Source organism: Heliangelus exortis, chromosome 3, assembly GCF_036169615.1.
Source record: "Heliangelus exortis chromosome 3, bHelExo1.hap1, whole genome shotgun sequence".
Classification (NCBI taxonomy): domain Eukaryota; kingdom Metazoa; phylum Chordata; class Aves; order Apodiformes; family Trochilidae; genus Heliangelus; species Heliangelus exortis.
Window position 1 is genome coordinate 4,142,984 of NC_092424.1, and position 26,890 is coordinate 4,169,873.

The 26,890-nt window shown below is 44.5% G+C and overlaps 1 protein-coding gene across 1 annotated transcript in view; it reads right to left on the minus strand.

Moving 5' to 3' along the window:
* EGLN1 (egl-9 family hypoxia inducible factor 1) overlaps positions 1-25,067 on the minus strand; it is a 35,399-nt gene extending 10,332 nt beyond the window's left edge. The window contains exon 1 of the mRNA XM_071738970.1: positions 23,709-25,067. Within this exon, the coding sequence (XP_071595071.1) occupies positions 23,709-24,653 (945 nt within the window). The 5' untranslated portion in view covers positions 24,654-25,067. The remainder of the gene's footprint in view (positions 1-23,708) is intronic.
* Positions 25,068-26,890: the final 1,823 nt, after the last annotated feature.

Sequence of the window (26,890 nt, forward strand, 5' to 3'; positions counted from 1 at the left end):
TGGGCTGGAAGAGGAAGAAGGGATTTGGTTTCTACAGAAAGCCAACCCTCTTTAGAAAAAGGCTGATGTAGCACATAAACCCTACCAAGCTCTCATGGAACATGAACAGCACTGAGAGCAGGTCCAAACCTGTAAGAGCACTACTAAACCCAGGAAAGTTTTAATTTAAGGGGATTTGCTGAGCAGTATTATGCAATTTAAACCCTGACATGAACTGTTTGGGATCTGCATCAAGCAGCTCCTAAACCTCATTCAGAATGAAGAAAAATGTTGAGATGGAGTTTCTAGAGCAATGGCTCACTGAAATTACAAGGAGTTAGAGACTCCTTTAGATGTGAAAAGGTCTTCTAAGTTACCTAAATATCTGTCATTGAGCTAAAAAAAACAACTCTAGTGTTAATTGTTTAGGACAGTTCCCATGTTGCTCTGGCCAACACAGGGTTTTATTCATGGGCACACTTGGTTGCTGTCTGTTCCTCAGAAAGATAATTTTGCAGTTAGAGAATCAATAAATTGCATCCTCCTGCTGTAGTTTCCTTTCTGAGGTGTTGGAAATTGGGTACTTGTTCCCTTTGCTGAAGAGAAATCGAGAAAGAAATCTTAAACATCAACATTGCTGAAGAAAAAGAACTAGGAGCACTTTTTGGGAAGTGTAGGGAAAGCTGTCATCAGCTTCACATAAAGAGCAACCATGTTCAATGACCAAAGCATTTCATAGAATCATTTGAGACTAAAGTATCACCAATGTTTTAAAAAAATTTTTTTTTTTTTTTTTTTTTTCCACTTTGGAGCCTGAAACTTGTTATCATCAACTGCAAGAGAGGAGAAACAGTTTTGCTGTGATAACTTATCTAATATGTATTTGTTCTAACAGTAAGAATGACTCAGCCTTTAGTGGCAAATTGGAAAGCAAACAAAGTTGCCAATTAGCCAGCATATCAAAATATACATTGCTTGTGCCAAGGAGCATGACAATTCTCTCTCCCCAGCTGAACTATGATAAGGAAAGTCACAAAACTTAGCAGTTTACAAGACATGGGAAATAGATTGCTCGGTGAAACAATATGAAGCAAAGTTTGTGTCCAGCTGTCACATACTGCAAGATTACCCACATGGAAAGGACAAAATAGGTTGCTGATTTAACATTTTGTGATATAAATAAGGAAGCAAATACATCCATGTCAAGCAGAGAGAAATAGGTTTGGGGCTTTTTTTTTAAAAAAAAATAAATTTGTCAGTAACAGTCAAGAGAGCCATGTGAGACCAGAGTGTCCAAGACTCCTTAATATTCAGACTATGAGCAGTGAAGTTGCTCCAAAACAAAGAGCTACCAGTTTCATTAGTTGTCCCACAAAAGTAATTAATGTATTCCACTTAAGGCATTACTTGTATTTTCCTAAAACAAGGAGGTGTCCCCTTTTGTGCTTCTTGGGCTTCCCAATTTTTAAGCATTCATTAATCTTGATTTCTGGAAAGACTGTGTTTGCAAACACTTTGAATATTAACCTTCTGTAACCTAGGAGTATTCTCTTTCACAAGCCCTCATGCCTAGCACATGAGCACTGTCCTAAGATACCCTCTGGAATTCATGAGTAATGGAGAAAGCATGAAAGCACTCTGGTGACTCTGCAATCCACCCAGCCTGTGTCCATCAAACCTAAGGACTCAGACACTTAAGCTGCTGATCACTCTTTCACATACAGATGTTCTATTTGCAAATGTTTAACTCTGGAAAATTAACTTTAGGCTCTCACCCCAAACATTAAATTGTTAACAGAAGAACTAACTGGAAGCACAGACTTTTTGTTAAGCATCAGCATCTTTGGTGTGTCAGACATTCTTGCAATTAAATGCATGCAGGTAACATCCAAAGGAATAACCCACTACCCAAAGTCTTGCTCATGATGTAAAAAGCCACCAGCCAAGACACCCAACCCTGGAAGGCACAGCACCAGCCTCAGTGGGAAGCCTCCATCCCCTTCACAGAGAAGCCTGTCAGCCTCACCCATATATAAAGGAGAAAAACTTGCAGGTAAACAAGCTGAAGCTTTTTAATTTGTCCTCTCCATTCCTCTCACAGCTGGATACCTGAGAATTTAAGATATTGCTCCTTAAGAAAAGGAGGCAGTAACAGCAAACTCTTAGGAAAGAGAGGAAAATTCCAATTACCTGACAACATAAAATTCCTTAAGGAGGGGGAAAAAAAATCCCTCAAACATAAAATGGAGAAAGGACATGTGTTCTGCCAAACTCATTTATTAATGTGAAATAATTTTATTGTTTAGCTCACACTGAAGAAAGCTGCACCAGTCCAGGAGATGTCACTTTTGCTGTTTGCTGAAGGAACTGCAAATCTCAGTGAGCAAAACAAGATGTCTAAATGCAAGACCGATGACTTCCTACCAAAATTTATCAGATGCTCTCACAAAGACTTCACTGGAAATCCTTGGCAAGGGTCATTTCACAGAATATTCAAACAAACAAAAGAAAACCAACTAACCAACCAAAAAAAAAAAACAAAACAACAACCCCCAAACCCAACAAACCACACCAAAAGTCAACATTGGAATGAAGAACCAAAGAAAAAAAAATTTAAAACCTGACCTGTCCCTGTTTGGTCCATCCAAGATGTATCCTACTTAAAGAATGTGTTCAGCCCTGACAAATATGCCTTGAGGAAACACTAAGGTTTTTCCCAAGGTGTACAAAATAATAATCAAATGCAGGAAAAAAGACTGACATGTGGTACAACTTGGCTTGGATTCATAATCTTCTCAATCTTCAGAACTAGACAGGAAAGTTGCAACACAAAGAAAATATCAACTGGAGAGAAAATCCTGTCAGCCTTACCCAAACCAGAGAAAGCTGAAAGGGGCAAAAACCCCTCTTTGGGACACAGCTAATCCAAATATTTCAATACTAACTTCTGAGTAAATTTTCAAGCTGATATCCTGGACAATCCCTAGTGTGCAAGGCTAGGGAACCAAGTGTTCATACAAGTCATCACTGATGCTGGAAAAGCTGGAGAGAAATACTTGCACCTGCAAAGGTTCTCTCATTAAAAACCATGCCCCTCAGTCACTGTCACTGGAGAATCTGCCAGAGGAAAGCAAACTACTGGTTACTGGCTTAAAAATTTAATAGCATGCTACTTCACATGTCCTCAAGCCACAACAGGAATCTGTAAATTTCAGAAGCAAACAAAGAAGAGGCAGATTCATTGCAGCAGCTGTGATTCAGTTAAGTCCTTTCTCCTTATAGTAAATTATCACTGCAGCCACCCAATGTGTCACTTAGCAAAGGAGTATTTTCTCTTGTATTTTAGCTGCAGTTTAAAAGAAAGACCACAAACAAAACCCCAGCTACCTCAAATACCAGCTATTTGAGTCATCTTCTGGCAAGTACAGAGTAAGCTGCTCTTCTAGGAAAAAACAACTGAAGACAAGGACAAGAATCAGGGTCACCCCAGGCTGGGGTCACTGCTCTCCTGGGGCTGCTGGAGGTAGCAGCAGAAGTTTCAGCAGGACAGGAGCTTGGCTTGAGCTGGCCAAGGGAAGGCAAACTGAACAGAGCTGAAAAAGGAACACAGAGAGGAAGGGAGAGAGCAAAAACTGAGAGCTGACATAGCTTCTTCCACTATAAATAGAATCAACACATAGCTATGCACATGGTTTACATCTTCTGGGAGCTTCTAAGCAGTCCAGAAACTAATGGTGGCCTGGCCTGACCTACCTCACTCTTTGCCAGGTCTTTCAAAGCAATGGCCCATAGGAGATTTCTGCTTGGTTTGGACAGACCCTTGTTTCACAAGGCAGCAGAAACCACAACCAAGCAACATAAGGGAACCAGATTGCTTATTTCTAACTTGCCAGTCACACACTGATTGCCCAGACTGCAGGCTCTTCACCTTCTCTTCAAATTAAGCCATTGTTACTCTTTTCTTTGTTTTAAAGTGATGTTTACCTGCTTAGAACATGAATTTCACACATCCCAATGAAAAAAACCACAAATCAGAAAGCAGGAATTTTTATGCTGGTTCAGTAGCTGTGTTCAGCCCAGCACTTAGGAGTCAGAAGATCCCATGTGGGGCTTGAAATTAAGCAAAACACCTTAAATGTAACCAAGGTGCCACAGGGCAAACAAGCTCAGCTATTTTTCACTGTAGCTACATAAAGTTTGGTATTCCTCCTCTGTTGCTCAATTCTAGTTGCCCTCACTCAACAAGATCAAAGTTGATTTCCAAACACCATTCCTTTAATTCATGCACATACCTAGGCTCTAAGAAATGCCTGCAAGACTTTTGAGTTGCTGAAGAAACTTCCATAAAAATATGGACCAATCATCAGTTTTCCCAAATGGTACAGAAAATCCAGAACTGCTGTTAGGTCTGATATTCAGGAAATGACTGTGAACGTGTGACGTGCTGACACTTCAGTGAATAGATCCAAGAAATAAAAGACCTACACAGGCAACAGAAATTCTCATTAAACTGTAAAACAAAAGCCATTCCCCTATGGAGATGGGGGAGATTCTCACAGCAACACAGAAAGCCCCAAGGAAAGTCAGGCACATCAAAAGGTGAGGTGCTGGAAGGACTGAAACCAATATTACAGACATAACAGGAACACCTAAAATACACTTCCTAACTCCCTGCTGAAGCCCTGCAATTCCTAAGGAGGCTGCTACTAAGCTGAGATAACATTTAAACATTTATGAGGTTCTGTCTGCTCTCCAGTACCTGAGCTTGTAAAGTTCCAAGTCTCAAATCTCCAAAGGAAAAGAGATTGCTGAGTCAGCTTACAAGCTTCAGGGCTAAAAAATAAAGATTGTATCTCTTCACTCTGGCATTTTCCAGGCTGCCTGCCAAGTTAGGTAAGAACATGCCCTCTCTCAAAATTCTGCCAGTTTAACTAAAAGGTGGTGTTTTAAAATGGAACCAATGAAACCAGTGCAAACACCCTTGCAGTCTTTTAATCTTCTGAAGGCCCAGATTCCATGGAGTTAATCTAACTGCTTATTAGGAAAAAATACATATTAAATAACAAAATACTAATTAAATGCTTATTAAATAATAAATACTAATTAAATTATGAAGCTTATTATTCAGAAAATAAAACTGGGTTCAAATTTCTTAAAAGTATAAAGAGAACTGTGCAGTAGCTTGAAAAGGATATTAAAAGTAAAGTTTATCTAATGCATCTCTGGATATAAACATTGACTTCAAGGCCAAACCACCTGCATTGCCTTAAAAAAAAAATTAATATAAGCACATCCAAACTATGTTAGTGCTTCAATGCCCTAAGGTTTAACATGACACACTCTGATTGATAGTTTTGATATCAAAGTCTACTATAAACTTTAAAAAAAAGCCAATAACCTGGAACAAACACATAAAAAACTCCCCCAGCTATATCTAATCAAGGCTTGACAAAGAAGGTAAATGAAAAGCAGTCACCATGGGCAGAAAGCTTTTTTAAAAGCCTGGGAGCAGATGCCACACTCTAATTTGCAGCTGAGAAGGGTTTCAAAAGCATACTTTGTGTCAACCCAAATCTGTCTGCTTTTGGGTTGGATAAGCTGATAATACACTTCAGATTCCAACAACTGTTGAATAATGTAAAATGTGTTTGAAGAATCATCTGGCCCTCCCTGTCCCCTCCCAGAGCAGCAGGCTGGTGACTCAGTGTTTTGACACTGTACAAAAATCTGATGGAGAATTAAGTCTGTCGACACAAATTTTATGATGTTAAGCAAAAACAGACTCTTAAATGCTCTGAAATTAATAACACCACTTAGAAAAATAACTACTTTGAAACTTTTCTCTCCCCCCAAGAGGGGGCAGAATGTTCTGCTCTCACATGATGGTGCTCATCACTAGCAAAGTTCCATCATTAACCATTCAGCAAGAGTGGAGACACTGAATATCATAGAATCACAGAACTGGCTGGGTTGGAAGGGACCTCAGAGCTCATCAAGTCCAACCCTTGATCCACTCCCGCTGCAGTTCCCAGCCCATGGCACTGAGTGCCACATCCAGGCTCTTTGGAAATATCTCCAGGGATGGAGAATCCACCCCTTCCCTGGGCAGCCCATTCCAATGGCTGAGCACCCTCTCCATAAAGAAATTCTTTCTAATGTCCAACCTAACCCTCCCCTGGCATAACTTGAGACCTCTTGTGCCCTCTTGTCTTGCTGAGAGTTGCCTGGGAAAAGAGCCCAACCCCCCCCTGGCTCCAACCTCCTTTCAGGGAGTTGTAGAGAGTGATGAGGTCTCCCCTGAGCCTCCTCTTCTCCAGCCTCAACACCCCCAGCTCCCTCAGCCCTTCCTCACAGGACTTGTGCTGGATCCCTTCACAGCCTCCTTGCTCTTCTCTGGACCTGCTCCAGCACCTCAATCTCCTTCCTGAGCTGAGGGGCCCAGAACTGGACACAGGACTCGAGGTGTTTCCTCACCGGGGCTGAGTACAGGGGCAATATCTTTATAAATAAAATTAATATCTTTATAAACTAAATATAACACAATACTAAACCATATTACAGCAGTGCACTACAATAGTAGAAGCTAAGTCTCTTTCAGCTACATCACTTAAAATTTATGCTGACAATAGTTTGTGCACCCCAGATTTTCAGAGCCAAGCACACGACACCAGCAGGCAGCCTGGTGATGACCCCTGACAAAGCATCATTGCCTATTTTAAGGTTATGACATAGGAGCAATGAATTTGTCCAGGTGTGAGCATCTCCTGGATAAACTGAACTTTCATTACCTTAAGAAATAAAGCTATGCATACCAGCCTAAACTTCAAAGCTAGACACTTTGATACTTCTTAATACCAGGGAAAAAGAAAGAAACCTGAAGGATTAAGGGAGGGGCAAAGGGCTGAGAAGCTTTATTTTTAAACAAAATCTCTCTGTAACATCTGTGAAAGTGAATGCTTGAGAAATTGGCCATTTAAATAATTCCACATAGCCTCACTGCCATTCTCTCCCCAAAACTATATGTATGGAGAAGCCTGGAACTTCTTCCTTATAGAAGAAACTGTATATTATAATTTTGTTAAATGCTAGGAGACTGAGATATATAAAGGGCTCGTTTTAGTTATTTCATTTCTTACTTTAAAGCAGAAACAAAATTGCAGTTTTAAGGCACAAAATACCCATATAACTGAAATACAGCTTGCAGGAGAGGCATCATTACAAAAATTTGAACACTGCAACTGCATAGTAACAGGATTGCATGTTTAGTACCACAGCCAGAAACTTGAAATTACATGTGACTGTAAATATCTTAAGTTTACTGCATCTACATGAGTATTACTAAAGCATCTGATTCAAGGTCTTAGCTGTCACCTCTAGATTTCAGTCACAGAAAGATTTACTGCCATCAAGAGTATGCTGAGAAAAGTGACTTCAAAAAATTGTTTTCAACAATATTTGCAAGGGCACAGACAAGATTCAGCATGCCCACAACATTCCAAACCTGACACCATACACTACAGCATTTACTCCTACTACTAGAGTCCAGACAATTCTTTGAAATTATTTATAAATTAAAAAAAAAACCAAACCCAAATAACTGTGCACTGAAATGTTAATAGACAAAGTGCTGATTTAATTTGTATTAACACTGTTCAAAAGCCTGACAGAAGTTGAAAGCCAAAAAGCAACAAACAGTAATAGGCTTCCAAACCACCTACAATTTAAATCCAAGAAATGCTGACTCTGCCCACACTGTTTCTTACATAAACTGTCTCCATCCAAGCCCTTCTTCCCAACCCCACCATCACCCTCTAATTCTTCAATGCCAACTTACTGACTCTACAGCAAATTTATGCTCAGGGCAAGATCATCTTTAGGTTAGGAGCTCCTGCAGAGAGCAGAGCTCCCTGGTGCTGCTCCAACAGGCTTTGCCCCACTCTTCCCATTGCCTACAACCACTTCTGCCCCAAAAAAACCAGCCTGATGGAAAAACACATCACCCTGATGCCTTGGGAATAATAAAATGTGCTGTGTTCCCAGCTATCAGCTGATTAAAAGGAGCCCATCTGGTTTGTTCCAACTACATTTATACTTGGCACTAGGAAAGTCTTATGAAAGCAACCAATCCTGGAAAAAAAAGTTACTTAATTCATTGCCACTATTTCACTAAGAAAAAAAAATTCAAATTATTAATGGAATTATTCCACTTCCTAAGAGGCAAGCAGGCTTCTCCACAGATCAGCCCTTTTCTGACAATACCTGTGGCTAATACCTGTCAATCACTACTGTAATGACTGCCTGTAACTCCACAAGTATCCTGGTTACAGGTAGGGTGCTCAACTCAATTCCACTCTCAAACTCAGAAGGTGACAGAATCCAAACTCCACAGAGAGGGATGACAGAAGAAGAAACAGTATTAAATGTCTGAAACCTGATATTGAGGGGAAGAAGAGAAAAACCTCTCTGGAACAATTTGTCACTGAGAGCTTTTTCCTCTTCCAAGGCATTCAGAAAGGCACAGAACTGAGACCCTCTGTCCCCAAAAAGTTAGAGATCCTAACCCTGGCTGAGCTAGCATACAGCCAGCACTTAAAGATTCTTAAACCTCCTTAAAAGCACAGCATTTAGTAAAAAAAAGGAAGCATGCAGTATGTAAATTGTTCAGCCATGGACCATATTTTAAAATGAAATTTCTCCATCTTTACTGAAAATAACAGATATTCTAAAAGCTGTACCTGTTATTGAACACTAAACAGTAGCTTCTGGATAGGAGACAGCATTTCAGGAAATTACTGCTGGACAGGCACCCAATTTACTGACTTCAATTCCATGTAGTAGATGGCCCTGTATTATACACTAAAGATACTACAGGTCCCAGAACTCACTCTGTGTCCTCTCCAACTCTTCACATGTTCCAAGATGGGTGACCACAGAGGAAAACCAACTCTGAAGCCTAAGGAAGACTGAAGGGAAGAAAAGGGAGGAAGAGGAGGAGTGGAAGAACCCATGGACAGCAGAGACACTCACCAAAGATGCACTGCAATAAAAAAAAGGAACCAGCATTGGTTCTGTTGGACTGCCCTGCTACTAACCCCATGAAATCAAGCTGCCAGCACTAACAACTGGGATACCCCAGAAAGTCTCAACTATAATTGTTTTTCCATGTCCTCTGATCCCTTAATCAACTGCAGCAGCACAAAACATTTCAGACAGAGGTTCCTCTCAGAACTGCAACTGAAAATAATAAAACAGTCACTACTCCATGCACAGCTAAGTCAGATCTCTACCTGGATCTGCATCTATACCTGGATCTGCATCTATACCTGGATCTGGATCCACCCAACTGCACACAGAAGGCTGCTCACATCATCTGTCTCCCAGATAAAATGGTCACACCCAGTGGCCTTGCAAAAAGCTAACTAGAAACAAACAAACCAAAAAAAAATTCAAATTGCAGGGGTTGGAACAACAGGTAACTGAAGTGTTCCTGAAAAATAATCCTACATTAGTTCCAAATAGAACTGAAATATGTTTTAAATAATCACCTAGTTTTTGCTGGGGGGGGGGGGGGGTACACACAGAATTATTATCTGTAAGGAAGATGGAGCTTTACTCTCTCTGGGAAGCTGTACCCAAGCTAGAGGGTGGGGGAAATTGAATTTTAAAAGTGGTTTGGAATTTTCCCACATTCTATGGCAATTTTTCTCCGAGATTTTACTCCTGAATTAATTCCATTGGCACTGTAGCAGCTGAAGCCTCAGTGCTGAGGTCTTTTCTTACTGGTTTTGTCTTTCAGTGCAGAACCTCTGAAGTAACAGGATGTGCATTTACAAAGACTGAAAAGCAGAGTAAGAAGTAAAACACCAGAAGCAACCCCTCTGCTACATCTATGTTACTGTTTGAGAAGACCAAAGGAAAATAAAGGTTGCTGATATTATCTTTATCTACACTTCTTGTAGAAGAAAAATATCTTCCATGTTCGTAAGGCTCTTTATAAAGTTATAGGAATAAATAGGGGAGGGGAAAGTCTGTTTATCTTGTTAATACTTATACAGGCTACAATGTATTTTGGTGTAGCCTTTGGCTCATGACAGAGACCACTCCCGTTTTCTATTTTCACTGAGGAAAATGACAAAGTCAGGACTCCAGACTAGGAACTCCTGTGTTGTTCTTGAGCCCGTGCCAGGTATTGAGGCCTTCAGAAGTCACTACATGCCATTTTCTCCAAGCTACAATGCAGACTTGAATAAAAATTTACTTGAGGCATTAAAATACTTATTTTTTGCACTGAAGTATAAAGCGTTTTAAGAGTGGATCTTGCTCCCAAGGCATTCCAAATTACTGGAGCAGGCAAAGCAAACAGTAATAAAATAGTAAATTGCAATAGGAATTTCACTATGGCAAAGTAACCTCCTCTCAGTGCATAATGAGATTTAGCAGAAGGATCCCCCCAGGAGCTGTACTTTTCTTATGTGACCTGAGAAATAAGGATAAACTGCAAAGTGGCAACATTTATATGTAGCACAGACATATGTTGTGTAATCCATCCTAACCCTGACTGCAAAAAGATGCCCAGAAGGGTAAAATGTTACCAAGTGCCTGGACAACAAAATGGCAGGTGAAATTCATTAAAGAGTAAGGGTAAAAAAAACACTCTGGGGAAAAAAAAATGCTTCCTTATACACAGTGGTGTCTCTAAACTGGATAGCATCACTTGAGGAAAAAAAAGTAGTTAATACAGGCAGTTCTAAGAACATCACCTGAGCACAGGAGCAGAGAGAACTAAAGGGCTATAATTCACCAGATAGGGAAAGGCAACACAGAACACATCACTAGGACAGTGTAAAAATTCATGCTGTGCTTATACATCACTACTGTAATTCTGGTTGCCTTAGAGGGACTGGAAGAACCCAAAAATCTGCACAGAAAGGCAGCAGGAATGACCAGAAATATGGAACATTCTGAAGAAATGTTAAAATTACAAGAGTTCTTCAGTTTATAAGAAGTAGAGTGTCAGCTTAAAGATACATAAGAAAAAATGCCAGACTTCTAAAAACATAAAAAAAGAAAACTACTGGGAAGTGAGTTTTCACAATCCAGAGTCTAAGAGACACTGAAATCACCAGACAGGAGGTTTTGAACAAAAGGAAGTTCCTTTTCCATCTAATCAAACCACAGGACTCGCTGTTACAGGATGTTGCAGAGGCCAAAAGTACAAATGGCTTTTAAAACAAGATTACATAAATTCATGGCAAATATGTCCATCCATCTGTCAGTATTGTGAGTTGTCCAGATGCAACTGCTGGCTCAGGAGAGTTCCTGAACTGTCAGAAGAGGGATGGTGTATAAAAACCTCACTTGACATCTCAAAGCTTCATATCTGTACCAATTATTGGCTCTTTACAATAAATACATAATGCTGTGAGCACAGCTGGCAAATACCTGCCTGAAGCAGAGACATCTGAGAAGGGAGAACTTCCACTGAGAGAATTTGAGAAGGCAACTTGCTAGAAACTGAAACTAATTAGCCAGATTGCAAAAATTGATGTTACATACAAAAAAGATTGTGTGTTTTGAGCAGACTGGGTCATCACCATTTGAACAACAGCTGGTTAATACTCTTTGTTTTCCAACCTTTTTTGGTTGGAATTGTTTTGTTTTTTACAGCAAGACTGGACACTCCTCAAAACCACTTTAACCTACAATTCAGGGATGGTCTTGCACTCAGTTCATACAAAACCTTACTTCAGATGAGCACAGTTCCATGTGGCTCCCACTTCCATCTAGATACAGGGCATGGATGGTCCAAGTGGCATCCCCTGAGAGCCAAGGGGCTCTGATCTTTCAAACACAGTCCTTGCAGAGGACACCCCATGGACAGGGTGCCAGAACTGCTGGCTTGGAACCTCCTTGTGTTCAACAGGAAAGGAGCCCACTACTGGGAGCACTGGGAGTCTCCAGGGGAGCACTGGAAGAAGCAGCAAGTATGCATGGGGAATACAGATGGGAGAAAAATGGCTGTAAAATGAACAGGGATTAAGGATTGTGATTTGAAAGCTGCAGATTTTTTATTTATACAACAGCCTGACAAAAAAAAAAAAAAAAAAAAAAAAAAAAGAAAAAAAAAAAGAGCCTGACTACCTGTTCAGAGATTCCATCCTCACACGTCCCTGAATCTGGTCTGGATGTTAAGTGGGGGGCATTTTTCTTAAGTCAAATAAAACTCAAACGTACTGAAAATTATCTCATCCAGATGTTTATTACAAATTTGATTCACAAAAAAATGTGGAAAATATTTAATCAAAGCACTTCTTGGTAGTTTGTGGCTTTGAAACAGCATATTTCACTTTTCTGTCTGGCCAGCAAAGCACAGATATCCCTAGTGCACTATACAGGAGGTCCCTAAATCATCCATGACTTCAACAGAATTTTGGATAAAAAGCTTGATAAAAATTTAATTTCTTAAACTTTTGCTTAAAATCAGTCTTGTGAAGTGTACACATGCTTTAAATCAGCAAGATATCCTAGGCCAGGACCAAGCAATGGGCATATGCACACAGGAACTGTAAAACAGGCAGAGAAAAGGGTGAAGAGGCAGCAGCACAAATGTAGCAGAAGTGGCCTCCTGGATAATCAAAGGGGACCCAAGACAGGAATATTTCAAACTGTTACATTCCTAAAATATCCAGCCACATTGTTCCTTTAACAAGCAAATGACCATGAGCAGGACAAACAGACTTTGGGTCAGTTCACTCAGAGACTTAATACTGACTGTGCCATTGTTGGAAAAAAAAAATGCAAAAATTGGCTTATTTTGTATCTCCTTCACTCCAAACTGTATTTTTTTTTCCATGGGAGGGCTGAGGCTGGCAGGCACCTCTGGACAACATCTGGTCCAGCTCCCTGCTCTGAGATGGGTCATCCACAGGAGGTTGGGTGACCAGCAATCAAGTTTCAAGAACCTCCAAGGATGGAGATTCCAACCCCCCTCTGGCAACCTGCGCTCTGTTTGAACCTCACAAAAAACAAAAAAAACAAACCAAAAAGCTTTTCTTACATTTCAATAGAATTTCTTGCATTTCAGTGTGCCCACTGCCTCACCACTGAGATGATCCTGGCTCCCTCTTCCTCACCTCCCCTGTCAGGTATCTGGACACACTGGGAGAGCCCCCCAGTTCCTTGCCTTCCCCTCTCCAGCAAAAACATCCTCAGCTCTCTAAATTTCACCTAAAAAAAGGCAAATCCACCATGATGGAAGAGTGCTACTCCCTGTCACACAAGGACCAAAGGGAACAACACAAGCACAGTGAAGCCAAGGAGATGCTCACCTCACCAACATCTCTTTCAGTGGCTATCACAGAATATGCCAGCTGAAACTCAGTCAGTTTTAAGATGCCCTTATCAAGCAGCCACAGTTTCCTTTCTCACAGCAGCAAGGCTGCATGCCAGCTGCCTCAACAACAATGCAGCAAACCCCTGGAACTGGAAGGGCTCGATGCCTTCAGCTAAGCAGGGACCACACACTGTTCCAACTCAGCAGAAGCTGTTGAGGGAGGGAGCCTGGTGTCCATGGAGAGCTGCTTGAATGGGACAGACAGCAGCAACAAGGTAGCTGTCACTAACTATAAACTGCTTTGAAAGCCTTTGACACATTGCATCCCAGGACTTTTTCCCAGTGCAGTAGCATGGACCAGATTTTTACTCTATAGTGATTTAAATTCCACATTATCCCAGCAGTAAGGTTACTCCATTATTGTAACTTTGGGGGTTATTTTGACCAGTGGCTTCAGGACTGCTGGAACTATTTATCTGCAGCCTTCTGAACTATTCAAGAGGAAGGTAACAGACCCTGGCACACCAGAAGGTCAGCAAGCCACAAGAGCATGCCCAGCAGAGAAACCTCTGCCACTTCAAGAATTGTAGCTATCAACAGAACAAAGTGATGTGAATTGATAATACAAGCTCCCTTTGGCCAGTAGATAGATTTAAAATATCTTTATGTATAAACAAAACCCAAAAATAATACAAAATCAACCTCCTCCCAAAAAACAAACAACAAAACCAAGAAACCCCACAAGCAAATACATCTAAACCCCTCAAGCCTTCAGCCAGCTGACTGAATTTTAAAACTTCTTGCAACTGACAGAACAATTCCTCCACCCTGTTAGGACCAAAAGGGATAACATCTTCCTGATCTCCTTCACTGTATCCTTCACTTTTTACACCTCCTTTGCTTTTGCTGAAAGAAGGCAAAGCAGTCTCAGGCTCTGCTCCCACAGCAGCATCTCCTCAAAGCTTTATGTCATTTGCACTGTCCAGAATGCCTTCAAGGTCAATCTGTGTGCTCTGAGCTGACCTGACCCTAAACTGCTGTGTAAAATTAATCCTTGGGTATAAAATAGCCTTTCACTTCAGGCCCCATTCATTACCCTACATGTGTGGCCTTCATCTCTTCCTTAGAGCACTACACACAATATATAGATCACCCCCCAACCATCACACACACAGCATCCACACAGACGTGCAGGCATGCACATTTCCACCAGATTCCTATTTATAACATAATATGCTAACAAAAATACTCTCAAGCAGTTTTAACTTAAATACCAAAAGAACAAGAAAGTCTTCAAGTGTAAGCAGCTGTTACGTGCATAACTGCATTGCTCTATTTTTGACAGACACTGCCCTGGAACAGCAAATGAATTTGCTTTTGACCTGAAGCTTATGACTGCCACTTACCAGCTAATTCTGGCACAAGCCTGCACTGGAAGTATGCTTGGTCAGCTATCACTAACCAAGAATCTTCAGAAACTGCAAGGAGTTTGTGAGGATTTAACCAGCACCAAAATGACTTTTTGAAAAGGCCACGAAGATCAGCTCAGTCCTCTTTTTGAAGGGTCTAAACAGTAAGTCACAAATGTGGAAGACAAAAAGGGTCTCACAAATAATGATTGCTCCATTTGATAGCAACTGCAAAGTCAAATAACTTCACTGTTCACTGAAAACACTGCTTCCAAAATATTACTTCCATAGCATAAAAAACAATGATTAAGGACCTTGTATTGATATATTCAGAGTTAACTTAAACAAAAAAAGCCCACTTGTACAGTCCCTGGATTGCCCACAGCCACTTCCCTACTGTAAAGTAACAAAATCCAGCAGCACAAGAGACAGGGAGCCCCACGAATGTCCCACTGAAGAATTAAGTAACCAACCCACTCCCAACAGTCCCACACTGAATTCTGAGCTGAAAACTCAGCTGTCTGTGTACAAGGGACTCTCCGAGGAGCCTGGAGAAAACCCTTTTATTTTCTGGATGCCTAATAAGAAGCTTTTGCTCTAGACAGAGTATCCAGTTCCCTTGTATAAAACAAAGTTTCTTTTCATTTAACCTTCAGGTTAATGAAGCTTCCCACCTACTACACTGAGTATTACTATGTCCCTGTGTACATACTAGATACTTAGAGGTACATATGAACATAGTATCACTCAGTACAGGACATGGTAGCAACTAGAAAGCATTTTGCAAAATTTTGATAGCAACCTGGCCTTTTCAGGCTAAAAGCTGTCAGGTATTAACCAGGGGGGGTGTAAATACTGCAACTCAATTACAAACATCATGAGCACAGGTAAATATCAGGAAAGAGAATAATATGCTGCTGATTTCTTTGTAGGAAATAGCTGGCAACTAATTCAGAGATTAAACATCATCTGGAAAAAGGGAAAACTTGACTCAAACATCCAGGCAAGGTTACTGATAGAACTAACCCAGGGCTTTGAGGAGAACTGCTGTTCAGACAGTCCTATGACTTGGCAGGACATGATTCCAAGGAATTTCAGTTCAAGAGGCCACTGTCAAGGGAAGACAGCTCTTCCTTTTCAGCTGTACAGCTCTGATGAGAAGCAGCCCACTGGATTCTGGGACAGTATTGAAATGAACCCATGTGAGCAGGAGGGACAGCAGAGCACACTCAAGCAGCAATATGGTCAGAAAATCATTGATGCAACATCACTGACAGATAAAAATGAAGCTAATTGCCCACAGTGTACTGAATTCACTGCTGTGTATAAACCACGGGGCTACAGGCTGCTACAACAACTCAAAAACTAACTGCAGCTGCACAGGCAAAAATGACTGGGGAAAAAGCAAGCAATAAACCCACCCAGAATTTCACCAGGGAACGGAAGAAACAGGAAAAGTAAACAAGAAAAGTGAAGTAATAGTGAACTTGCCCCTTTCAGACAGAGCCCCAGACAGTGACTGCTGGAGCTGGCACAAGGGGATGTACCTGAGCTGGCAGCTAACAGCAGCAAGCTCAAACTGTGTTCATCACAGAGGATGCTACTCTTGAAACAGAGAAACCAAGGATGCTTTTGGTGCTAATACAATTCCAGAATAATGGATAGAGACATCTAGCTAGCATAAGACATCCAGCTGGTAGGTTGGTTCCCAAGCTGGGGTGTGTGTGCATGTGTGAGGAGGGGCAGAGATGGGGGGAAAAGAATCAGTTTTCATTTGCAGAAGGTGCTTTTTTTTTTTTCCCCTGTGCATGTTGGATAGGATGACACAGTGGCTGGACCAGCAAAGCTGCTGTATAAAACTATCACAAGAAACATCCTTGGAGGACAGAAGGAAGCATTCCTGATGGCAACAATGGATCTCACACTGAACATGGAAGAACAAGAACAGAAAGGTTAAGAAAGAAAAAAACAAAGCTAGCAAAGACTTCTTAAACTGTGTTCAAGTTTTAATGGGCACATTTTGGAATAATCAGTGCCTAAGTGTTAAACTAAGGCTGTAGTTTGGCAAACACTTGAAACTGGCATAAATTTGCATTGCTGCTGAAAGAAAGTTTCACCATCTGCCAGTCCCCTGTGCCAGCACAAACATCCGAACACTGAACCAGGAGCACTTCTTTTGCCAGTTTATTTTTCAGATGGATCAGTTCCCCAAACCAGTTCACAGGATGGCCATGTAAATACTTGTGCTGGCAAAGAAGAGTGACTACTTCTCCAGCAGCACCAGCCTAAAATGTTCCTTGAACTACAGCCTAAAATGCAGGGACAGGGAGAAGTTCCTAGCAGTCACAGGAGGTGCTCTCCACCCCCAGATATGCAATGTTCATACCACACTTCAGAGTTACAGTCACCACACAGCTGCCTCTCAGTATCTTTCTGGTGTTTTTTCTAGTAGGAGAACCTTCCAGAAACTCAGGAAGGTTCACATTTTCATTTTCACTGGCCATAATCAAGTGTCTTTTCTGTGCTTCTTAATCAAGATGATTTGCATTAAAGGCAAGAGACAGCATTGTGATCACCTGTTCCATTTGGGACTCAAAATACTTTGATATGAAGAACAAATGAGACTGTATTCATCACATGTCAGGGCTCTACCTCAACATGGAGAGAAGAACTGGAAGCTGCTCAGTATCCATGAATCACATTACAGTCCTTTGCTGACCTGCACACTCATTTAGAGGAAAACACCACCACCAACAGAAACACTGCTGGTCAGGAAAAGAATGAGTAAGGAGCATTGCTTGTATTCTATATCAAGGTCAAACAACTCAAATTAGCATTAAGAGACTGGAGAGACCTGGGCACACAACTCAGGGACAAATTCAAACCCATATGGTAATCTATTAGGAACCAATTAGACCAGTAAATTTTCTACCAGGAAATAAATTCAAGGTGTGTCGGAGAAATAAATCCCCAGAATGGTACAGAGGGATCTCTGTAACTGAACATGCCACAAGCAAATTGAGGGAAAGACCCCATTCCACAGATGTTCCTCAGCCCAGATGCCCAGCAGCAGCTCTTGGGTCCTCTGAGCAGAGCAGGACTCACCTGAGCTGCAGAAGAGCCCCACACCCACCTCTGTGCTTGGCTTTCCTTCTACCAGTGTTAGGCCACCAGCTTTACTTTTCAGCACCTACTTGGTTGCCAAGTTGTTCATCTCAGCCTCTCATTTTCATCTGTCTTCTTACAGCTGCATGCTCACAGCTGTATTTTGCAGAACATAGAGAAGAAAAAACATCCAGAAATCTCACCTGGGTCTCCTCCACACTATTTTAACCAGCATCTGCAAAACTCAGACTTAACCTATCCTCCTTCCCATCTTTCTTCTGCCCCCTCTCAGTGCTACAGAGCTGTGGTCACCTTCAGCTCTATCAGAATATGACTTTTCCTGAAGTTATATTTCTCTTTGGAACATGAATCCAACACATTTGCAGGGAAGCTGCAACACAAATCAATGGCCAGAGCAGAGAGCCTCTTCTTTCAAATTTCTAGAAAAGCCAACAGCAGGGTATAAGAAATTCACTCAGTCTTAGAGGAATACCTTCTGAAGCAGCACTGACTTTCAAAGAACCTGATTTAATAGGGCACAGTCAGGGCAGCTGGAAACCAGAACCTTCTAAGTCTTCAGAAAACTCCAGGAAGCATTAGCACACAGCATCATCCTGAAAACTGATGAGCACCCAGGGAATTCTAAGCAGCAGTTAAAGTACTTACAATCAGGTCAGTTTATTTTGAGATTGGAGGAAGGGAGACAGTAAGAGATGAGCAATTATGTAATTCAACAATCTCAAGAAAAAGCAAAAAAAAAACCTCACTCCCAACCAACAAACCAAAAGGCTTGAACAATGTGTAGCTAATAAAGCAAATTTTAAAGCCACTGGTGGCTGAAAAGCAGCAAGTGCCACTGACCTACTGGTAGGGACAGAGAGCACTGAAATGCAGCAGTCTGAACCTTCTGACAGATTGCAAGAAGTGGGAATGAAGCACAAACTAAAAAAGCTGTACCAGGCACTCTGACCAGCTACTCAATGTCCTACCAAGGTAAGGCAGGGGGTAGGGTCAGGAGATGGGGGCACTGGGTGAGATGTCTGTATATATGGTGATTATTAGGAACCCAGGCCACAACTGGCATGTCACAGTAACAGTAAAGGATGCAAATTTCAGATTTATAAGGAGTTTTAGATGGTAAGCAGAGCTCACCATAGGGGAAAGGGAAATCTAGCAAAAAAAAAATCATAAAACTAACCCCTCCCTTAATCCCTTCTCAGCCTCTGTGTGAAGAAGGAGGAAAAACCTTCTCACCTGGGTGAGATTGAGGAAGATTTCACTCCCTGGCTTTGATGAGCAGTTTTATACCTCCTCTGGTTGTCTAAGACAGGACAGGCAGGGCACAGAAATATATATATGCACGAACAAGTGTGGTACTTATAAGAGAAAAAAATAAAATAATATTTTGGGAAGTGATGGAAGAAGAAAAACCCCAAAAGCTAGAAAAAACAGGAAGCAGGAGAAAGACACCAGGGTTCATGTATGCAAGTATGTGCCACATCTGCCAGAGAAAAGAAGGAAGCAGAGTCTGAGAGACCAAGAAAACAAAAGCAAGGAATGCAGCAAGTCAGGACTTCAGAGATGAGGAAATTTTTAGCCATTCTCTTGTATCTTTCAGCTGGACTGTTCACACACCTCAAAGGTGTAGGGTTTTTGTGCCTGCTGCTGTATAGATAACTTTCAGGCTGGAGAGTGAACTACAGATGGTCAGGTCTAAGAAGAACCACATCAGCTGAAGTAGATGAGTTCAAAGTAGCCCAGTTCATCTGGAGAAGCTCCCCAACAGAGACTTCCAAATGGAGTATCCTGGGTTTCCCACAGTATTTTACCTTATTTCATGTCCTTTACCTTAAGAGACCAGTCCCAATGAATGTAAATCAGTTTAAAATCCATTCCATCTAAAAATAATGTAGCTTTTTCCCTGCTGGACAGTTTTAAAGGCTGACAGGTGCAGGGTGTCTACCTCAAGACCCACTTATTTTCCCTTTTCATGTACTGCTTCCAGACACATTGTAGAAGTGACAGCAAGTTCAATGCCCACATCACTAACAGGGACACAAATTAAGCCCTAACTAAATTTGCAGCAATAACCTAGGTATCATTTCTTCCATTTAATCTACAGCTATTTTTCCACAACAGCAAAAACAATTTGCCTTGATCAACTGCATCATTAAAACCTTTGCTCAATAACCCAGTCATCTCTGTAGAAGTACCCAGCTGCCAGCTACAGTACAAAGAATAAAACTTTAAAATCCTAAAGGTATATTCAGTTCACAAAATGTTTTGGAAGACTCAGTAATAGAAAGAGGGTTGGAATTTCAGCAGACTGTGGAGTAGATTTATTTAGGATTCATTCCTTCTAATAGGATATGCTTGCTTACAGAGCTTGAACTAGATTTGGTAAAGGTTAAATATTCAGTAAAAGCTCCTGTGACTCCTATGACATAATGCCAAGCCTTGCACAACATTCAAAAACAAAGCCAGATTTCTAAGACAACACTCCAGTGAACCCAACAAGACTGGCTACAAAAGGTTTGGGTTATTTGCTTATTTTTCATTTTGAGGTCTGATAAAAAAATAGGTTTAAAAAAAAAAAACAACCCAACAACAAAAAAACCCCAACACACCTCTAGAACTGTTAAAACAAAATCCCATTCTCCCCAAAGCTACAACACTGCACATCCTATTTCTCAGTGACTGACTTTTTGAGGACACAAACTCCTCAACTTCCCTGTCCCAGATCTCCTCAGCACAGCAGCACAGCTACACCCCTGACACTGCTGAGCACAACCCAACTGTACAAGGTCTCCTATTGCAGGAGGTGCCCCACCAAACTGCAACCATTTCATGCTGTGCCAACCAGTGCAGCCAGCACTGGTAATGTTTGGGTGAGGGCAAGGGGGATGCCCAAGGGCTGGAATTCTTCTGCTGGTTAATTACAAATCTCCCCAGTAGTGCTGCAAATTGGTTTATTTAGCACCTTCAGCAAAATAGGACACTAAGTTCCCAACACACCAGCTATGCAAACTACACTATTGCAACATATGCATGCAGGAGTAGTAAAACTGTTCTGTAAGGGCTCAGCCAGTTGATGTGTGCTCCATTTCCATGCATTCTGGTCCTAGTACTTGAAATTAAACCAGTAAGAATAAATATCAGACATGGGATCACTCCTTTTAAAAAGTCTTTGCTGTGAATGTAAATCCAATAATACCCATCAAGATTTGAAAGCAGGCTGTATGTGACCAAAGGAACTAAACAGCTGTCACCACACAAAGTGCACTAAAAGAAAAGCTCCAGAATAATATGTTGCAGCTTTTACAGTATCTCCACTGCATACCCATCTGAACTGCCAAGAATAAAAAGTACACAGGGACTCTGGCAGCAACACAATAAGACTTTAATTTAGAAAGAGCTGGGACCAGAAATGAAGAGAAACAGAGAAACCAAGGTGTCTCTGTGTTTATTTTACCTCTTTCCTTTAGCCCTCTAAACAGTCAGGAAGGCTGAGGAAGGGCTGTACAGAAGTTGTTTGCTCTGCTGGACTGCTTCTCCCACCATCACAGCCCTTCAACTCAACTTACTGTGGCATTAATGGCAAAAAAAAAAAAGGTGCAATTCCCCATGGATACAAAACAAGAGAGAAGGTGAAAGTCCCATCACTCCTATCCCTGTTGAATTAATCAATAAGCATCCCAAAAGCCAACATTTCAACAGATCAAGCTTCTGCTGACTTGTCCCACTTCTTTTTACCAGCTGCTTCTGTGTCTTCAAATCAGGGGTCAACCTGTGAGAGCTCCTGACAGTTTTCATTCTGCTCCTGCTGAAACTTTAGGGAGCTGAACTTTCCTGCAGCACTACAAGCACTGACTTTTGTGAGGACACCAGCAAGGACAGGTGAGAAGACAAAGTTCTGTACTCCTATACCACCAAGGAGTAAAAGCACCTTCACTGATCTGATCCCTGCACTACTTCAGATCCCCCAAACACAGAGGATTTTCAGCAAGTGGAAACCCAGTGGGGCTGAACAACCTACACTGCTTTGCTGCTGCTCCACAAAAGCACAAAGATTTTTTTTTTTTTCTTTCACAATTAGCAAAAGTTAGACACATATAATACAGCAGTCCAGGAATCACGTGTGTGATTCAGGATTACAATTCCAAAGATTCTTTCCTAAAGTTTTGGCACTTATTATTTACAGGATCATACTGCTGCACACACAGCACTGGCATTCTTCTTCACTGCAATCAATTGAAACCCAGAAAAACCACTGATATTTTTAGAGTGAGAGTTTGAAGTCTTGAAACCTTGAAGAGACCCAGGACTGCCCGAAAGCAAAGTTGGGTTAGGAAAGTCCAACAGGGATCCAGGAGGAATCTAGATCATGTTCCCATTAAAAAGTGGTCCAAACAAAGGTAGGCAAAGACCACAGTTCATAAAAATTCCCACTCCCTTTTCTTCATCATGGGAATTTCCCGTGCCCCAAACAAATCCAAGGCTGTTTCTTGCCTTCCAGTTTTTCCCCTCCTCCCTCTCTTGCTGCTTCCTACCAGCTGAGGTTGTGCAGCTGCAGCAACAACAGTCTGACTGTGAACACTGCAACCTCCCTGGCGGGATGGTTCCTACCAATTCACAGGCTTCCTTATGTTTTAACAGAGGTAGCAAATTGTCAAGGGGCTTCCTCCCCCCCTCCCCTTTCTTTTCCCCCCCAAACTGAAAAAGATACTGATGAATATTCATTACTAGTCCTTTACCAAGGGTGTGAATTTTATTTAGAAGACTGGTGGGGAATCACAAATTAGGTTAATACAATGGGAGATTCTGACTCAGTTCTCTGGGCTTAAAATAAGCTACAGGGTAAGATTTTTGCAGAAAAAAAAAAAAAAAAAAAGACTTGATAATACAAAAAAAAAAAATATTTTTTTTCCCACAAAAGACACGTTTCTCCTCAACAGCTGTGACTCTGCTGCCCACTATAGCACTAATTTCCAAAGGTTGCCCTGTGGCTTACAGTGCCAGGACTTAAAACCCCAGCCTGCAAGTCTTGTGCAATGAAGTTTTCACCACACACAGCAAACAAGAGCTGCTGCGACCCTGAGAAAGCACCAGCACCCACTGCCCCCCCTTTGCAGGGGGTAATCAATATATTGCCATCACTTTTTTCGGGAGAGAACACGGCAGAACCACATTTCAATATCCATCGCCATAAACTTCAGCTCCAGTTTGTAAACTAAATGCAGGGACATACATGAAATGAGGGATTTGGGGTATTTTTTTCCTTTCTTCCCTGCTCTGGCAAAAGCTAAGAGACAAATCAACCCTTTCACACCTTCTCGGTGGAAAAACCAAGAAAGGCACCGAGCACGAACCAACCAACACCCCCACGGAGGCTGCGGCCATCCCGGCCCGGCCGGGGCTGAGGGTCCCGGTGCGGCCATGCCCTGGGATGGGGGAGGAGGCGGGTGACACGCACACATCGACGGACGGACAGACAGACAGTCGGACACACAGACTGACACACACATACACACCGACGGACGGACACACACATCAACAGACGGACACACATACACACCGACGGACGGACACACACATCAACAGACGGACACACAAACACCGACGGACGGACACACAAGACTGACAGACAGACACACACCGACGGACGGACACACACCGACGGACGGACACACACCGACGGACGGACAGACAGACACGGACGGACGTGCGCACACACACGCACGCACGCAGCCAGGCGCACACCCGCCCCTGCCCCGTCCCGCCCACCCCCCCGTCCAGGTCCCTTTCCCTTCCCCCCCCCCATACCGCTGCAGGGTCGGGGGGATGGGGTCACAGACCCCGGGGGTCCCCTCTCCCGCACTCACTTTCGTCCTGCCGTTGATTTTGTAGTTGCCCAGCTTGCCGTTGCAGTGTCGGATGAGATCGTCCATGCTGTTCATGAGGAGCCGGATGGTCTGGCAGCCCGGCTCCTTGCCCTCCACCCAGGTGATCTTGTCGCCGCGGATGTCCTTGGAGGAATCGCTCTTCTGGCTGACGAGCTGCCCGTCGGTGAAGCGGCCGGTGTGGTGGAGGGCCCGCACCTCTTGGACCACCAGCCCGCCCAGCTCCTTGCCGAGGAAGTCGTCCACCACGCAGATGCCGTGCTTGTTCATGCAGGGCACGATGTACTCCAGCGCCAGCCGCTGCGGCACCAATGACTTCGTCTGCCCGTTAGGGCGCAGCGCGGCCCCGCCGGGCCCCGCCTGCACGCCGCCCGGGTACAGGTTCGACTTGTCCCGGTACAGCAGCACCGCCTCCCCGGAGGGCGACGGCGACTGGGCCGCGGCCGGAACCTCCGCCTCACCGCCGGCGGCCGCGGCGACGTGATTGTTGGTCAGCGGGGCGGCCTCAGCGGGGACCTCGGGGGACGCCGGCGCTGCGCCTTTCCCCTCCTCCGCCGCTGCCGCCGCCCCGGCCCCCGCCGCCCGCCCGCCGCCTCCCGCCGCGGTGCCGTGGGCGCGGGTCTGCGAGGGGTGCCCGGCGCGGGGCTCCGCAGCGCCCCCTGCCGCCGCCGCCGCGGTACCTCCGCCGCGGCAGATGAGCTTGTGCTTCTTCCAGTCCTGGCGCTGGTGCTCTTTGCTGCAATAGAAAGAGCTGCGGCAGCGCCCGCACCGCAGCAGGTTCTCCATTTTCCCGCACAGCTCGCAGTACTGCCGGTCCCGCTCGCTGCTGCTGCTGTTGCTGCTGTTGTTGCTGTTGCCGCTACCGCTGCTGCTGCCGCCGCTCTCGCCGCCGCCGTGGCCGGCCCCGCCGCCGCTGTCATTCGCCATGGCGCTGGTGTCGCCGCCGCAGCCCCGCTCCGCCGCCGAGGGGTTATGTAAGGAGGCGGGCGGGAGCGGCGCTAACGCGAGCCCCCGCCCGGCCGCGCGGGGAAGGGAGCGCTCACTGCATCATGGCCGCCCGGCTCCGCCAAGCCTCCCTCCGCCTCCGCCGACCCGCGGCCTCCCTCCTTCGGGTCGGCCGGGCGCGGTGCTGCCGCGGGGGCCCGCGCCGCCCTCCCTGCGCCGCTAGCGCCGCCTCATCACCGCCCCGCCGGCGGCGCGGTCGAAGGGCAGAGCGGCGGCGGGCAGCGGGCTGGGAGGTGGGAAGGAGGGAGGGAGGGACGGGGCTGCCTTCCGCTCCCCGCCGGCCTCTCTGCCCGGTTCCCGGGACGGCGCGGCCGCCGCCTCTCCCCGCCGCGCCTCCACCGCTGTGTCGGGGCGAGGAGGAGGCGCCTCTCCCGCGGCCCGCTTTGCACGTACGCCACTTCCAGCCCGCCGGCGCGTCAGGCGGGCGGAGCCGCGACGCTGGGCGGGGCCGGGCCGAGCCAGGCCGCGTAGGGCGGAGAAGGCCGAGCGGTACCATCGAGGGGTCCGGTCCCGGCGCTGACCCCACGGACAGACCCCGGGTGGCCTCGGCCGGGGCGGTCCCGTGGCGGCGGGCAGGTGGACGGAAGCTGCCGCCCGGTGAACGCGGCCTCCGCCGCAAAGCCACACCAACAGGGACGGGGCGATACGCGGCTGGGAGGGGGGTGTCACTCGTCTGGGCTGCCCGGGACCCCCTCGCCGCTCCCGGGCGGGCCCTGGGCCGTTCATCACTGTCCCTGTCCCCAGGGGCTCTGGGTCCACCCCAAGTGAGGCGGCGGCCCCGAGGAGCAGGAGAGATGCCGGGGTGACATGGAAGCTGTGGCCTTAGTGACAGGGATTGTGGTGGCCGCAGGGAAGGGACACCCGTAGGCCCCAAAGTAACCCCCCTGGGTAGCGGGGAGAGCAGAGGGAGATGTGTGTGGGCTCCCTGGTAAATAACCTGCGGGTTGTGTCCCACCTAACATGGGGGTAATGAGGGCTGGAGTCTGGCTGGTTAAAAAAGCAAAAGCAAAAAGCAGGAAGAAGGATCAGGTGATGGAGAAAGGAGGAGAGGCCAGGAGCTGGGACCAATGCTGTGATCAACTTGGCAAAGCCCCTGAGTAAAAAGGAAGCTGGTTTGTCAAGAGTAACACCAGTGGGTCCTGACACAGTCACAAGGAGCCACATGAGGCCCCAGACTCCCCTGAGGTGATGTGTAAGCTCCGGTTGATCTGGCTTAACCATGGCTTTGCTTGCTGGCAGCAGGTGTTAGGAAAGTGGAGTGTATTCTGCAGTTCCCTCTCAAACAACCCAAAATAGTGGTCAGGACCTCAGAACCTCCTGGTAAGCCAGAGCAAGGACCCCTCCCCAGCTGGGGGGTTCTCCTGCCTACCCCCTCCAAGAACTTTTTGGTGAACAGACAGCAAATGTTTGCTCCGTGGTGCTGGTGAGAGGCAGCACATCTGGTTGGTGTGCACTGCCCAGAAGTTAAGCAAATCCATCCTAAAGTCCAGGAGAAGTGTCAAGAAGTGACAAAAGAAGTGTCAAACACCCACGCCAATATGTAGAACTGGAGGTAGAAAGGTGACATGGATCATCTGGTTGGTAACCTGCCACCTGCTTTGGTGGTGACTTTGGATATATCAGTGTTTCTTTGCCACTAGAGAAGAGGAGTGATAATACTTCTGCTCCTCACAGACTGTTGTGAGGCTTAAGACTGTAGTAAACTTGCACTGTAGTGAGATGACTTTATCCATGCAATTAATGGGGTTTGCTTCTTTATCATCTCTGTATCAAACTGGATTTTAAATGAGCTGATGCATCCATAGGAGTGCTGGGCCCTGCATGTACTGTAAAAGGAGAAACAAAATGTGCCAAGGCTACAAATTCCCGTGCTACATGTGCAGAAGATGAGAAAGAAAACCAGGAAGGTATCATTAGGAATGCAAGAGGAGTACTGAGAGGACAAGGTCGTGAAGGCCCAAAGGATGAGATTTCAAGGTGAATGTGATCAGCAGGCTCTGAGGCTGAAATAAAAATAAGGCAGATGAAGTGGAAAAGCAGGGAACTAAAACCAGATGGAGTTGCAGGTTAGTAATTTCTTTGTTCATTAATCTTAAAAGGAGGAAAATACAGTGGTGGAGGCAGAAGGAAGTGGGTTTAAAAACCAAAAAAAATTAAGT